Source organism: Hydra vulgaris, chromosome 01 (assembly GCF_038396675.1).
Source record: "Hydra vulgaris chromosome 01, alternate assembly HydraT2T_AEP".
NCBI lineage: Eukaryota > Metazoa > Cnidaria > Hydrozoa > Anthoathecata > Hydridae > Hydra > Hydra vulgaris.
Window position 1 is genome coordinate 49,472,185 of NC_088920.1, and position 14,139 is coordinate 49,486,323.

General features: G+C 26.6%; 1 protein-coding gene across 1 annotated transcript in view; it reads right to left on the bottom strand.

The window, feature by feature from the left end:
* LOC101241763 (cilia- and flagella-associated protein 44) overlaps positions 1–14,139 on the bottom strand; it is a 101,925-nt gene that overhangs the window by 36,737 nt on the left and 51,049 nt on the right. Inside the window, exons 17-26 of the mRNA XM_065788459.1 lie at positions 10,289–10,416; positions 6,121–6,456; positions 5,788–5,950; positions 5,564–5,620; positions 5,252–5,325; positions 1,045–1,181; positions 753–940; positions 435–623; positions 280–354; positions 75–178 (exon numbers count right to left, since the gene is read on the bottom strand). Coding sequence (XP_065644531.1) covers positions 75–178; positions 280–354; positions 435–623; positions 753–940; positions 1,045–1,181; positions 5,252–5,325; positions 5,564–5,620; positions 5,788–5,950; positions 6,121–6,456; positions 10,289–10,416 — 1,451 coding nt within the window. The remainder of the gene's footprint in view (positions 1–74; positions 179–279; positions 355–434; positions 624–752; positions 941–1,044; positions 1,182–5,251; positions 5,326–5,563; positions 5,621–5,787; positions 5,951–6,120; positions 6,457–10,288; positions 10,417–14,139) is intronic.

Consider the following 14,139-nt stretch of genomic DNA (forward strand, 5'->3'; position numbering starts at 1 on the left):
CAACTTCATGTTAAACAACGTCATTACACATTCTAAAGTATTTAAAAAAAATTTATTTTCTAAAAAAGAATCACTTCTCTGGTACTTCTTCATCATGTGTAAATATAATTTCAGGCAAATGAGAAACATCACCAAGTTTGTCTTCTATTTTTAGTGTAGCTTCAATTAAGCTCCTTAACTATGAAAATAATAAAACTTTTTAAAATTCTCTATTGTGTATGTAGAAACAAAATTATCAATTGATTATAGAAAAAATAAAACATAAATAAAAAAACATACTTCTTCAGAAACATTCAACTTCTTGTCTCTTAGGCCAACTACTTGATCATTGAAAGATTTTTTTATGTCATGTATCTAAGTGAAAATATTAAAGTATATTTATTTAATTCATATTTAATTCAAATTATTTTGAAAATAAAGAAGAATTAAACAACCTTTTGCATTAGATCAAGCAGTTGAGCTGATTTCTTTTCAGCATTTACTCTTTGATGCTCGGGTACAACATAATCATCTGCTGTTTTTAGCTTAAAATCTCCTATGGACTGTTCTGCAAGTTTAATTGTTTGTAGATCATCTGGATCCTCGTAAGTTTTGTCAGGCTTACTCTTGTAAAACTCTTCCCACTTTGAAAAAGAAAAAACTACATTACATAACTTTAACACTATAATCAAAACAACTAAACCATAAAACCATAAAACAACCAAACCATAAAACCATAAAACAAAACAACCAAGTCAAAAAATTCAACAAACCTCTTTTTGCCTATTCACTCTTTTTTGTTTTCTTTCTTCTGCTTTTTCAATTATTTTTGCTATCTTACTATCCAGTTTTTGCACAGACTTTTCACTAATAAGAGAGAGATTGCTTTTTGTTTCTTTTTCTAACTGCGTAGGTTTTATGGGTCCACGAAATCCAACGGAAATTTTACGACTAGATTGAGCTGCAATGTTTCAAGTCATTTTAAAATATAAAGAAACAGTAGTCAAAACAGAAAAGACATCATTTATAATAATCAAGGTAAGAAATTCGATTTAGAACAAATACCTGCGTTTTCTTTACGCTGATTTTGTGCCAAAGAATAAAAACTGCCTTCCAATTTATTTAGACGGAACGAGCTCACTGACTGCCCAGATATGAATGCATGGAGAATAATTAATTCATACTCAATCATGTTCTTATACCTGAAAAACAAAAACAAAAAGCTTTAAAAAACTTTTTGCTTTTATACGAGTTCACTTTTTTCAAGTGTAAGGTGGTACTAAAGTTAAGGAGTTTACTTCTTTCCTACCCACCCCAAACCCTTAGTCGGTGTATGAACTAAAGGATATAGCTTTAATACAAATAACTAAAAAATTAAAACATAAATAAAAGTATCTAGCATAACAAGTAAAGAAAATAATATTTTTTACAAAAAAATAAGTTTTCAGTTTGTTTTTAAAAATGATTTTTTTGTAACAGAAGATGAGAACAAAAAAGAATATATATAGTCATGGTTATTTCTAATAATTTTTTAAATAATTTTTTCATAATTTTTCATAATTTTTTCATAATTTTTTCATAATTTTTCATAATTTCTCTATTGACTAGTTTTTAACTATATGAGCAACACCAAATTTAATTTTTTAAATTATAATTAAATTTGTAATTCTTAATTTTATGGTTATATAATTTTATTGTTATATAATTTTAGATTTATTTAATTTTATGGTTATATAATTGGATTTAAGTTATAATTAAATTATAATAAAAATTATATTATAACTAATTACTAGATTTAAAAAAAAAAAAAGTGTTTTTGATTTTAGATATTATTTATTTATGAAAGTTGAATTTTTTTTATGTATTTTTCACTTTTTTCTTTTAAAAGTTCATGCTGCGTAGTTTCAATATTTATCAATGTAAGATATCAATAATTTTATTTTTTTAAATTAAACTTTTTTTTTCAAGTTGGAAGTTAACAGAAAACAAACAAAAAAATTTGTAAAAAGAACAAAAACAAAAAGAACAAGAAAGATTTTTGACAAAAGACTTAAAAAACTGCAACTTGTGTGTGTTGAAGATGGGAGAGAATTTCAATGCATGATTTTTTTTTTAATTCACTTCCCCAAGACCGAGAAGGCCACTACAGATGAGGAGGCTACTTAATTGTGGTTATAACTCTCTATCAACTCTCAACAAACACGAACCGAAGACAGGAGAGAATTCCAAAGCATGATGTAGAATATTTAACACTGCAATAATTATTAACCCTAAGCTGTCATGAAAGAGAGATCAAATTCAAGATAAACAGCCTATTCTATTAGATCAAATTCTATAAGGTCATAAGGTTCAAGATCACTTTTTATCAAAACTAGAGTATAAAGTTGTGTTACCAGCAAATATTAGATAAAGAAGGAGAACAAAGATTGCCAACAAAAATTTTCTGCTTAACTCTAAATTCTTTGTCTAGAAGGTTTTTACAAGCCTATAGATAAATGCAGTTAACATTCACCCAGGATGAGTATTTTTATTAAAACGAGCCTTTACTAAACCAAGAGCTCCAAGGTAAGGAATATTTTAAGTCAGAGTTAATCTTTCTTAAACCTAGAAAGGCAAATCCTAAAAGGCAACAAGACATAAGGCAGATTATACTAGGTCACATATTACAAACAGCAGGGTGACCATGTTGATCCTAATCCTCAAGACTACTTTTAACTTTAAGAACCTCTCAAAAAAAAGCAATAGTTAATTTGTTATGTCATGTTTATCTAAAATTGATCAAATAAAAATTAAAACCTTGACAATAAAAATTGTTAAAACAAATAAAATTTCATAAAATAGTTTTTCAGAAAGAAGAGACATTTAAATTATTTTTTCAAAAAGAAAATGCATTTCAATGAAGATCTTATTATAAATTCTTTTATTGTAATAAGTATTCAGGGTTTTAAAATATAGCAATTTTTAAATTAAATTATATTTACTAATCTTTATTGTTAATCAAGACATCTTCGATATAGCAATTTGACAACATACTATTGTCTTGACAATATGCTAATATCTTGACAACATACAAATATTTTGACAATATACTAATATCTTGAAAACATACTAATTTCTTGACAACATACTAATATCTTGACCACATACAATTATCTTGACAACATACTGATATCGTGACAACATACTGATATTGTGGCAACATACTAATATCTTGACAACATACTGATATCTTGACAATGTACAAATATCTTGACAACATACTAACATCTTAATAACCCATTAATACAAATAAATATAGATCCTTATGTAATTTAAGTATATAGATCCTTATGTAATTTAAATTTAAGTACTTGGTTCTACACTATAAAAAAAGGTAGAAATTTCTATCTTAGGGTAGGATATGTGATGTACATTTAGTGAAGTATAATTTTTTACCTTCCAACGTAGAAAATTATGTTAAAAATAATGATTTGTCATACAATTTTTACTTTAAAGGAATAATTTTCTACCTTAATGTTATATTTTTCTACATTAGATGATAGAAAATTATATTTACTAAGGGTATATCACATATCCAACCCTGAAGTAGAAATTTCTACCTTTTTTTAGAATGTAATTAACCAGAAAAGAAAAAGGAATGTTGAGTCCTTAAATTTTATCTAAAATTCAAAAAGCCTTCTTTTAGATGAACTAATTGAAATGGAAACTCAACATTTGACTCCAAGATATTAAACTATCAACTTCTTATTTTTACATGCTACTCACAGGTCTTTTAACCATCATATACTAGGTACACAGTTTTTTTGTTGATTAAGGAAATAATATGTGTTTTGTTCCTTAAACTCACAGTAACCGTCAAGTTTATTTGGCTTCAGAGTAGCATGCACATATTTCTGTTGATTTGGTAGTGTAGAAACAAAAAGTTAGTTTTTGCCTAAAGCTGGTGCTATGAAGGATACTCTTGGATAGAGTAACCTTAACTTGCTAACCTTATATTTTTGTCCTTGAAAATGTCCAACATACAAAAGTAACAATTGTCATGCTGGTTTTTTAATTTTTATAGATTTGCAAAAAGGATTAAATTTTAAATTCCGAATAGTTACCCTTCTTGAACTAATTCTAGATCATTCTAGATTAATATCATTTTGATCATTTTTCAATTTATGATTATGAATGGCTTATCTACAGTTACCTATCTTATTAGTCATCAACAGAATAGTTTATCAATTATAATACCTAACTAATTTAATTTCAATTTAAAACTAGTAAATCAAAAAAAAATTCTTTTTTCAAATCCATGCTTTATGCAAGCAGAATTCTATTGGGCCTAGAAATTCTTTTTTTGTTATCTTTTGTAGAAGGAAAAATTACTGTTACGTTTTTAAATTTTTTTTTTATTAATTCAGTGTTCTTATAGGGAAATACAAATTAAATTTTTGTTAACTTAATTAACTTTTTTTGGTCAAATTTTTCCATTTCCTTGTATTGTCATCGAAAATGATTAAGTGTGCAAAATTTGAGCAAAATTGGTTGAGAAAAAAGCTTTCAAAAATTGATTTCAAATTTTGTGGCACACAAACATATATAGAAAGTAATCTTATATAAAGCATGGAAAAATATATAAACAGCAAAACCAGTGAGCTTGATTTCAGTGAGCATTAAAAAATGTTTATAAAATTTTTGCACATATTAATATACTAAATATTTACAACTTTAATTATTAAAAACATAAAAGGTGTAGATAAATGTACAAAAAATAAAAACATCAAAAATAAGCAATAAACTTACATATCAAAATTTTAAATTATTTTGAAGGAAAAAATAAACTGTTTTAAAAATCTTGAAACAAATTAGAGCTATAATCAGAATTTAGTAAAACTGTAACTGAGTGGGAAGTCAAAAAAGAAAAAAAAATTAATAAGCAATGCTGATGTACTACTTGAATGCTCTCTTAACTTTAAGATCCTACATGAGCCTTATCACATCTTTAAAAAAAAAAATAATTCTCCTTTCATCTTTGAAGTATTCCCACTCATATTTAATGGTTACAAATGATCCTTTTCTCATTGACCTTTTCTTTATGGTACCATATTCTTCTAAGTTATAAATAAAGAGGATTTTTTTGATGTGTATGTTGTCAAAACATTTACATGTTTTTTTATAGAATCTCATAATGAGTTTACCTAAATTCTTGAAAAATATTTTCCAAATGAAAGAATTAAAAACATACTTTGCTTGAAATTTATGCAATAACAAAAGAATAAAAAAATACTTTGCTTGAAGTTTATGCAATCCTATGCTATGCTTTTCTGTCTCCCACGCCATTTCAATTTTTAATTGTTCAATCTAAATTTTTTTTATTCAATTTAATTTACAAACAACATTATAAATTTACATTAACATTAAAAAGTAAATATATTGTGTGCAATTGTTGCCTATTAACTATATGAATTTAATTTTTTTAATGCAAACAAGACTTACTGAGACATGAAAATAATTTTTATAATAGCACAAAATAAACCAATAATAATAAAATAAAATAAACCTAATAATAAATAAAACCTAATAATAAATAAAAATAAACCTTTGCATTAGTTTCCTCTTCATTATTTGCATGTGTTTGAGTGTCAATTATAAACTCCTTTTAAATATTAAAATAATCAAAGAAAAATATTTAATTATGCTAAATATTTAAAAAAATTTACATAATTACATTACAATAACAAAACTGTCATAATTAAAATTTTCAATTTGATTGTTAAAAAATAACAATACTTTTAGGGTATATTAGCAGCAAAAAAGACATACTTCAGGACTTAATTGTATATATGAAGGAAGTTCTTCATTTCTCATTTTTAAAGCTTTAAATTGTTGCCTCAAGTTAAATATTGTATTTCTAACTTTGTCCTTCTTTTCGTGTGCTAGTTGCATTAACTTGTCATTTTCAGCCTTTTGCTTTTCCATTTCAATACTAGTTAAATTATTATTATAATTATTAATTCAATACTAATCAATAAAAGAGGTTATTAAAAAGCTAAAAATAGTAGATACTAATTAATGATTAAGTTAAAAATAAAGAGAATAAATTAAAGATGAAAGATTCTAAGGAACAACTGTAAAATCCAAAATCTCAATAAGTACCTATAATGATTTAAGTTTTTAATGTCATAAACTTGCTTAACATGCTCAGAGTTAAAATTCCAGTTCAACTTGTTATCAACATTTAAAACCGATGGCTGCATTTGTGATGCTTTAGTAAATTTAAAAACAAACAGGTTTCCATCTTCCCCTGCAGAAACTACATATCTGCTATCAAAAGTTATACCCACACTTGTAATGACTCCATATTGATTGTCATGAATGTTAAGAGACCAATATTCAAAAGATAAGCTTTCAAATGAATTTGACTGCAACTTTTGCATTCGTAAAGAACCATCATTAAGACCCATAATTACATAATTTGAACCAACAGCAGAACTGAAATAATAATAAAAAAATTTTAATTTTATTTAAATGTTTAAAGAAAAATAGTAAAAACCATATCATTAAAAAAAATCTTGTGAGCTGTTGTATATAAACAAAAATAAATTGACAAAAATTATATATATATATATATATATATATATATATATGTATATATATTTATATAGATATATAAAGTAGCATTACGGTAACCCACCCAAACCATATAACATTATATATATACACACATATAGCAGTGTTACCCATCCAAACCTTAAACTTTTAATCTTCTATTTACCAGTCCCTTTGAATATGCTTCTTTCACTACTCCTTTACTTCAAATCTTCAAGGAATAATAGGTTACAGTGAAACAGGATTTGGAAAATCATAGATAAATCCAAATTACCTGAGCCTTATAAAACTCTCCTTCTTATAAGCAAAGCCAAACTTGATTGTTCAACTGGACAGTATGTTTATAAACAGAGAACTAAAAATGGTGAGGAGTTTCAATTGAAGAATCTTCGTCTCTTTCGTGTACAGTACCTGTGCAACTTAAAGAATAGGAAACCGATGTTGTTCAAAGAACTAACCCCAAAACATACTCAACCAAATATTGTCAACCTGTTCAAATGCAATATGGTAAAGAAAACCAGTAAATTTTTAAAGCAGAATATGAATTTTTTATGTCAACTGAGCTCAACTCAACTACATTAGACTCATTATAAGTCAAGCGTAAGTTAGAATGTGCTGTAATTGATGGCAAAGCTTCAATTATTTTTTCTTCATTAAGTAATTCTTATCAAGTCTGCAATTTTTGTGGATTAAATCCCCATTTGTCTTTAATGTCTGTTACATATTGGACTAAAAAGAAGATAAGGATATAACTATTTTGGATTTTTTCATGCAAACACAGCTGAAAAATAAACAATTAGTTGTATGTTGAAAAAAAGTTGCATGAAGAAAAATAGAATAAAGATAAAAAATGCACTTGAACTTGTTATTGATCTTTCAAAAAGTAGAGGCTCTGATACATCCAATGATGAAAACTCACCAAGAAAGACATTTAGAAGCCACAAAATCTTGCTGAGATACTTGTAGTTGATAAAAAAAACTTTGTGATAATGTAGACCTTGTTAAAAGATTCTAGATTTTCTTTGTGTGTAGTGAGTGAGGTTGAAATTTGACAGGGGCCGGGGCCATCATCATCATCATCATCATCATCATCATCATCATCATCATCATCATCATCATCATCATCATCATCATCATCATCATCATCATCATCATCATCATCATCATCATCATCATCATCATCATCATCATCATCATCATCATCATCATCATCATCATCATCCATATATATCTCTATTATGTATGCACAAATGCATCTTACCTAAAAAATATCTTAAAATTATACCTAACCTTCTCCAGAACTCTCTTTCAAATATTTAAAAACTCAAGAAAACACTCTGATCTGAACTATCCAGCGATTCTTCTCTCTAATATTATTTTCTTTATATAAAAGTTTTAAGATCAGTAAATTTTAATTTCTACCCTCAGTATTAAAGTCATTCTCAAAAGCCTCCATTTTTCCTTTATTTACAGTAACTTTAGGAGTGCTGTAAGGTTCTATCGTTGCTTCTGTATCATTCACCTGTTGTTTCTGATCTACAATAATAACCATCCTATTAATCTGCATCTAAAGTGGAATAAAACAAATCTTTAACAGAATATTTCTTTTTTGATGATTATATGAAAGTGATGCCAACAACATATCTAGGTCAATACAGCCCAAGTTTTTAAATAAAATGGCAAAAAAGTTTCCAAATCAACCCTCCTTATTAGTCAATCTTCACTTTAAAGTAAAACTAAAAATTTCAAGCTTGCTTCATGCATTCAGAATTTTTTTTTTTTTCTCAAGTTGCTTTTTTCAAGTTGAACTTGAAGGCTGGTAAAACTTTTTAATAATTGATTTTAATAAGTTTTGAATGTTAACTTTTTTTTTTGGCTTTAGGAAAGTTTTCTGGTTTTCTCAAATTTTACATTTTTAATTTCTTTTTTTTTATGCTAAAGTTGTCAGTTACTGTATTATTAGCAAAGCTTGAGCCACTCTCCCATCGTTGTAAGATTGCACAAATTTCTTTTTTCTATAAATACTATCATGATTGTTGCTCAAATGAACTATCATCTCTAGATTGATCAACCAAAACTCATTCTCACTTGGCTTGTCATTCAGCAAAGATGCATCCTTTTACTGTATCTACCCTCCATGCTATAAAAATTTACTTAATATTGGTTATATACATATATATATATATATATATATATATATATATATATATATATATATATATATATATATATATATTATATATATATATATATATATATATATATTATATATATATATATATATATACATATATATATATATATATATATATATATATATATATATATATATATATATATATATATATATATATATGTACATATATCTATATATCTATATATTAATATTATTATTAATATATATATATATATATTATATATGTTATATATATTATATATGTTATATATATATATTATATATATTTATTAATGGGTTATGTAAAAAGTCCCATTTTTAGCCAGGCCCCAGTCACTATTTTTGTGTTGTACTGTAAGCACCCAATTACCAAAGATAAACTTGAAGTATATTGCAAATATACATTTAAGATATATGTATCACATTTTAAATAGTTAATGCCTGCTATTCACACCAGGTTGTAAGAGACAAGTCGGAGTAAAGAGACAAGTTGGTTACAATTGACCTCTTATCTAAAGAAGCTCAGGGGAGTAGAAATAAAGATGTCAAAAATTTTCAAGAACGCTTTAAAAGAAATTTTTTACAGAAACATAAAAATGAAGATGTATACCATTGATGGTATGGGTCCAAAGAATTTACTTTATCAGGAGAAATTTGTAAAAAGCTACATGCCTATAAGAATATTATTAAATTACTTTAAATAATTGGTATGCAACATGTGTTATGTGCTGTGTTAACTTTATGCCCTTGATGATGTCCTTAGTGTGCTAGTCTACATATTTATGTTGTCAAACAAGAAATCATAAATGAACTACATGTATTAAGATTATTTATTAAAATGTCTAAAGGAAAATGTGTCTATTAAAATAAGTATATAAAAATTGTCTGTAAAATTGTAACCAATAACCCTGATCTATGAATGTGGAACATTCATTTTTATACAGTGGAACAAGATTTTCTTTAAAGAATTATTTAAAACTCTTTAACTTTTTTAAAAGATTTTAATAGAAAAAGGTTCCTTGACCAACTTTTTTCAAAACCGCAATAAAAAAGGAAATCGAGTAAAGTGCTTTAAAAAATATTTTTCTTACTGTGATCTTTTACTAAGCAAAGACTTTTCTGACATCAAGAACCAGTCTCATCTTTTTCAATTGAATGGTGAAGTCAATTGCAACCTGACAAAGTAAAAATACTAGACCATAAAAAGAGAACTATGTTGATCTTGATGATCCACTTTTTTGCAGCTTTTATGCTACCCTAAAGCTAGTGTTAAAACACATTTAAAAGTTTCTTGGTTTCAAGGAAATAACTAATCAAAAGTTATTTTAAGAAAACAAACTCATTGCTTGAATTGGAGTTATTAAAATGAGTTTTTAAAAATAAGTCATGTCATCATTCACAAAGCTCACATCCATTTACTATTCTATTCTTGTAGGCATAACTCAACAAGAATAAAATTGTGTCTTTTAGTATTACTTGTTAGTTTACCTTATTTAAAAAATAAAACAAATTAGTTTTGATGCAAAATTATTTTGATACCTGATTACAAAAGATGTAACAGAAACATTATCATTATTGCCCACCATCTTGATTGCTTTAACAGAATCCAAAATATTTGTTGTCTTATCAAATTTACAAATGTAAAAATAATCAGAGTCCCATCCATCCTGAAAAAATAATCTTATAAAAATTACAACAAAGTATTAAACTAAAATAGTTTCTAACTATTTTGATTATTCTATATAGGTTAAGTATATGAATTATATTATTAATGATATTTGAGTTTATGTTTATTTGATTAATTTGGTTATTTATGATAATTATGATAGAATAATTATGATGCTTATCTTAATTACTTATATTAGGCTTTGGAATTTATGCTTCTATTATCAACTTTTGAAAAAATTTGTTACAATAATGTTGTTACTATTTATTAAAAAAATTTGATAATTTTAAGTAAAAACCTGAAAAACTCTTGGCAAGATTACTTTGGGAAAAAATTTCAGAACTCAAATGTTTTCAGTAAGAAAAAGGAAACAAAGGCTTTAATTTAATGCATAAATTGGAATTGTGCAGTGCACACTTTATACACAACTATATATTTTTATCATGAAGACTTTTTGTTAAGAAAGGGATATAAAGTTGAGTCGTCAGCAAATAGAAATACTTTAGATGTAAGGTTGTCAGAAAGAGCATTAATGTAGATAGGAAACATAATAGGACCAACAATAGATTCTTGAGGTACCCCAGAAGTTAATAAGTAATAATAGAGAGAAGACTGATCGAACGATAGTTTGAGGGGTCAGAATGTTTTCCAAATTCAACAGTAGAAACAGCAGTTGAAAATCAGCCATAGAGCAAGAAGATTGAAAACCGTATTGATTGTCTGACAGTAAGTTATTTGACTCCAGATGGGATGTTAGAAATTTGTTGATCAAAGACTCAAATACTTTGGTAATAACAGATAGAAGACTTATCAGAAGATAGTTGAAGGGGTCAGAAGGTTTACTAAAGTTTTTAAAAATTGGAACCACAGACGCCATTTTCCAGCAGGCAGAAAAATAAGATTCAGTCAAGCACTTATTAAATAGTTTAGAGAGAACTGAAGAGAGTTCTGGTTAACAGTTTTGTAAGAATATTACAAGAATGTTTTCCGGACTACAAAACATAGAAGAGCTTAATTGAGATATGACATTAGCAACGAAGGCTTGAGTAATTTGAATGTCAAACAATGGGTTAACCTGTTTAATTGGAATCGCAGAAAAAATATGAGCATAAGATTCAAGAGTCAAACTAGAAGAAAGGTTCTTTGCAAACAGTTGTGCCTTATCCTTGGAAAATGTAATAAGATCAGTCAGATGAATTAGAGATGGAGTGTTAGACTTACCTTTGTTAATAACGTTGTTGAAAAATCTCTAGAGCCTAACTTCTGAGATAAGATATGAGATTTAATAAACTGTAAAGTAAAGTAGGCTTGACTTGGAATTGATGAAAAGGAATAAAAGCATCTATACCTGCCTGGATACAAAAGACTATGTAGGAGGCACATTTATCAGTGGAGAGAGAAAAGACAACTAAAAGACCCTCAAAAAGAAAACCAAGAAAACAATCCCAGTCAGCTTTAGGGTATAGTAAGGAGTAAAACAAGTCACAAAGTTAACTATCTGAGTAAGAAATTAAGAAATGCCTAAGTTATAGGCTTTAGTACCAGCAGAGTCAATCAATAGAGGCAAGCCATTCAGTGTAATGAGTATTTAAGTCACCAATAACAACAATATTTGGCAGAGGGATAAAGTGAAAGGGCATAGTCAATTTAATCAGAAATTACATAAAAAAGAGTGCAGTCTTGAGAAGAAGGAGAATGATAAAGAACAAAGAGAAAGGTGATAGAGTGAAGAGGTACTAAGCAGAATCACATAAAAGAATGGTCAGAGGATTCAAACCTGATTTCTCAACAGATAGGTGAACTGATGTGTAAGTATATCCCAAGCCAAGCATGTGACTATTGGAGTCTTTGTGAATCAAAGCCTATATACTCAGAGTGGGGACATGTGTGTGATCGTTTTTTGATTGGATGATCGATTTTTATGGTTTTAGATGCCATGCTTTTGCCAAAAAATAACAATGCAAACAAACTTACTACTAAATTTTTGTTAAATATTAGTAAAATGTTTTGAAAACTAAAGTGAATGCCATAAAAATTCATGAAAAAGAATTTAATTCTTAATGAAATATTAATAACTGAAAATGTTAACTATGATGCATCTCAAGCTAATACCATAGAATTGTTACACTACCTAACATTAAGGCCAAGCTTACTAAAGTTTTTATGTTTAGAGGAATATCTACAAGATGAAAATAAACTGTAGCATGTTAATATACTGGAAGTTCTGTTTTTAGAGGTGTTTTAAAAAAGATCCTCACTAAAATAAATTACACTGAAGAAATAGAATTAAAAATTAATAGTGTTACTTCTAATATGGGTGCAAATAGCCAGTTAATGTGGAGAACTTTGATTATAAGCTGTACTAAAAATAATAACATTTCCAGTTTAATTAAACATCTGTGTAACTCAACTTGTACTATTGATTTTTTAGAGAATGCGCCATATTTAATAAAGAATAAAAGGACATCTCTGTTATGTAACAACCATTTCATAATTACAGCTAAGATTCAATAAAAATATATTCTTCTATCACTAGTTATAGATTCAAATTTCCTAAACAAGCTTGTTGATATTTAAGAAAGTATGGATTTAAAGTTTGGTTATAAACTAAGCATCTTGATGAAAAACATTTCAACAAAACAAAAGTATCAAAAGTATCATATATAATAAACCATAATGTAAATTGTGGTTTAAAATTTATTTCGAATAAAAAAAGTTGATTCTATACTCACAACTGCTTGATTTAACTTAATTATTGATAAATGGTTAAGACAAATGATTATCTCGAAATTCTGCTATAGCATTTAACTTGAAAAATCACTAAGATTACAATTAAAAAAAATTTTATAATGAAAGTGGAAAAACAAGGGGGAAACTTATTCCATCTGGTGTTGTTTTATCAACAAAATATCGATAAAAAATCACTGGTACATGCAAAACAAGTAATTCTTATAGCTTTTCAATTTAAAAATAACTTGAAACTTATATGCAATGGCCAAAATAAAAAAATTATTAAAGTACAGATACGATACAATAGTATAACTTTTATTATGTTTTTTTGACAGTTAATAATAAGGTGCACAAGCCACAACAAAAAAAGCATTTTGTTTTACTTAAAGATTGGTATAAAACCTCCAGTTTAGTCTTAAGTAATGCTGAGCAAAATTCTTTAACATTGCAGGTTATATAATTTCTAGAGTTAAAAAAAAATTGAAAGAATTTTCCTAATTTGTTTTGATTCTCAATTTTACAAAATAGAGTAAGTGCTGATTATACAATGTGTGTTACATACAAAGAGCACAAGGTGGGAAGTTTTTGCTAATGAAATAAACTTTGCATTTCTTTTTTTACAAATGGAACTAATATTTAGATTTTAAGCAATAACTTTTTTCATGAAGATATTGTAATGCTATACTTTTAGAAAAAGTCAATTGAAGAACAAATTAAAACTGATCAACGAATTAAAAGTTTAGCTTTGTATTCTGACTCTCATTAATCTAAATCAAATTTTGAAAACAGGTTTATAACATTCAGACTTGAAATATTTAGCTTTAAGTAAAAGCATTTATTATGTAAAAAAAAAAAGAAGTAAAAAAATTCTTTTGAACTTGGCAGCAAGGGTATTACAGTGCATGTATTGACTTTTTAGGTTTAGATTCAACTAAATCTAATTTATAAAAAAAGTTTGAAAACTTTTGTCAAGTCTAAATTTATGTTAAGTCAC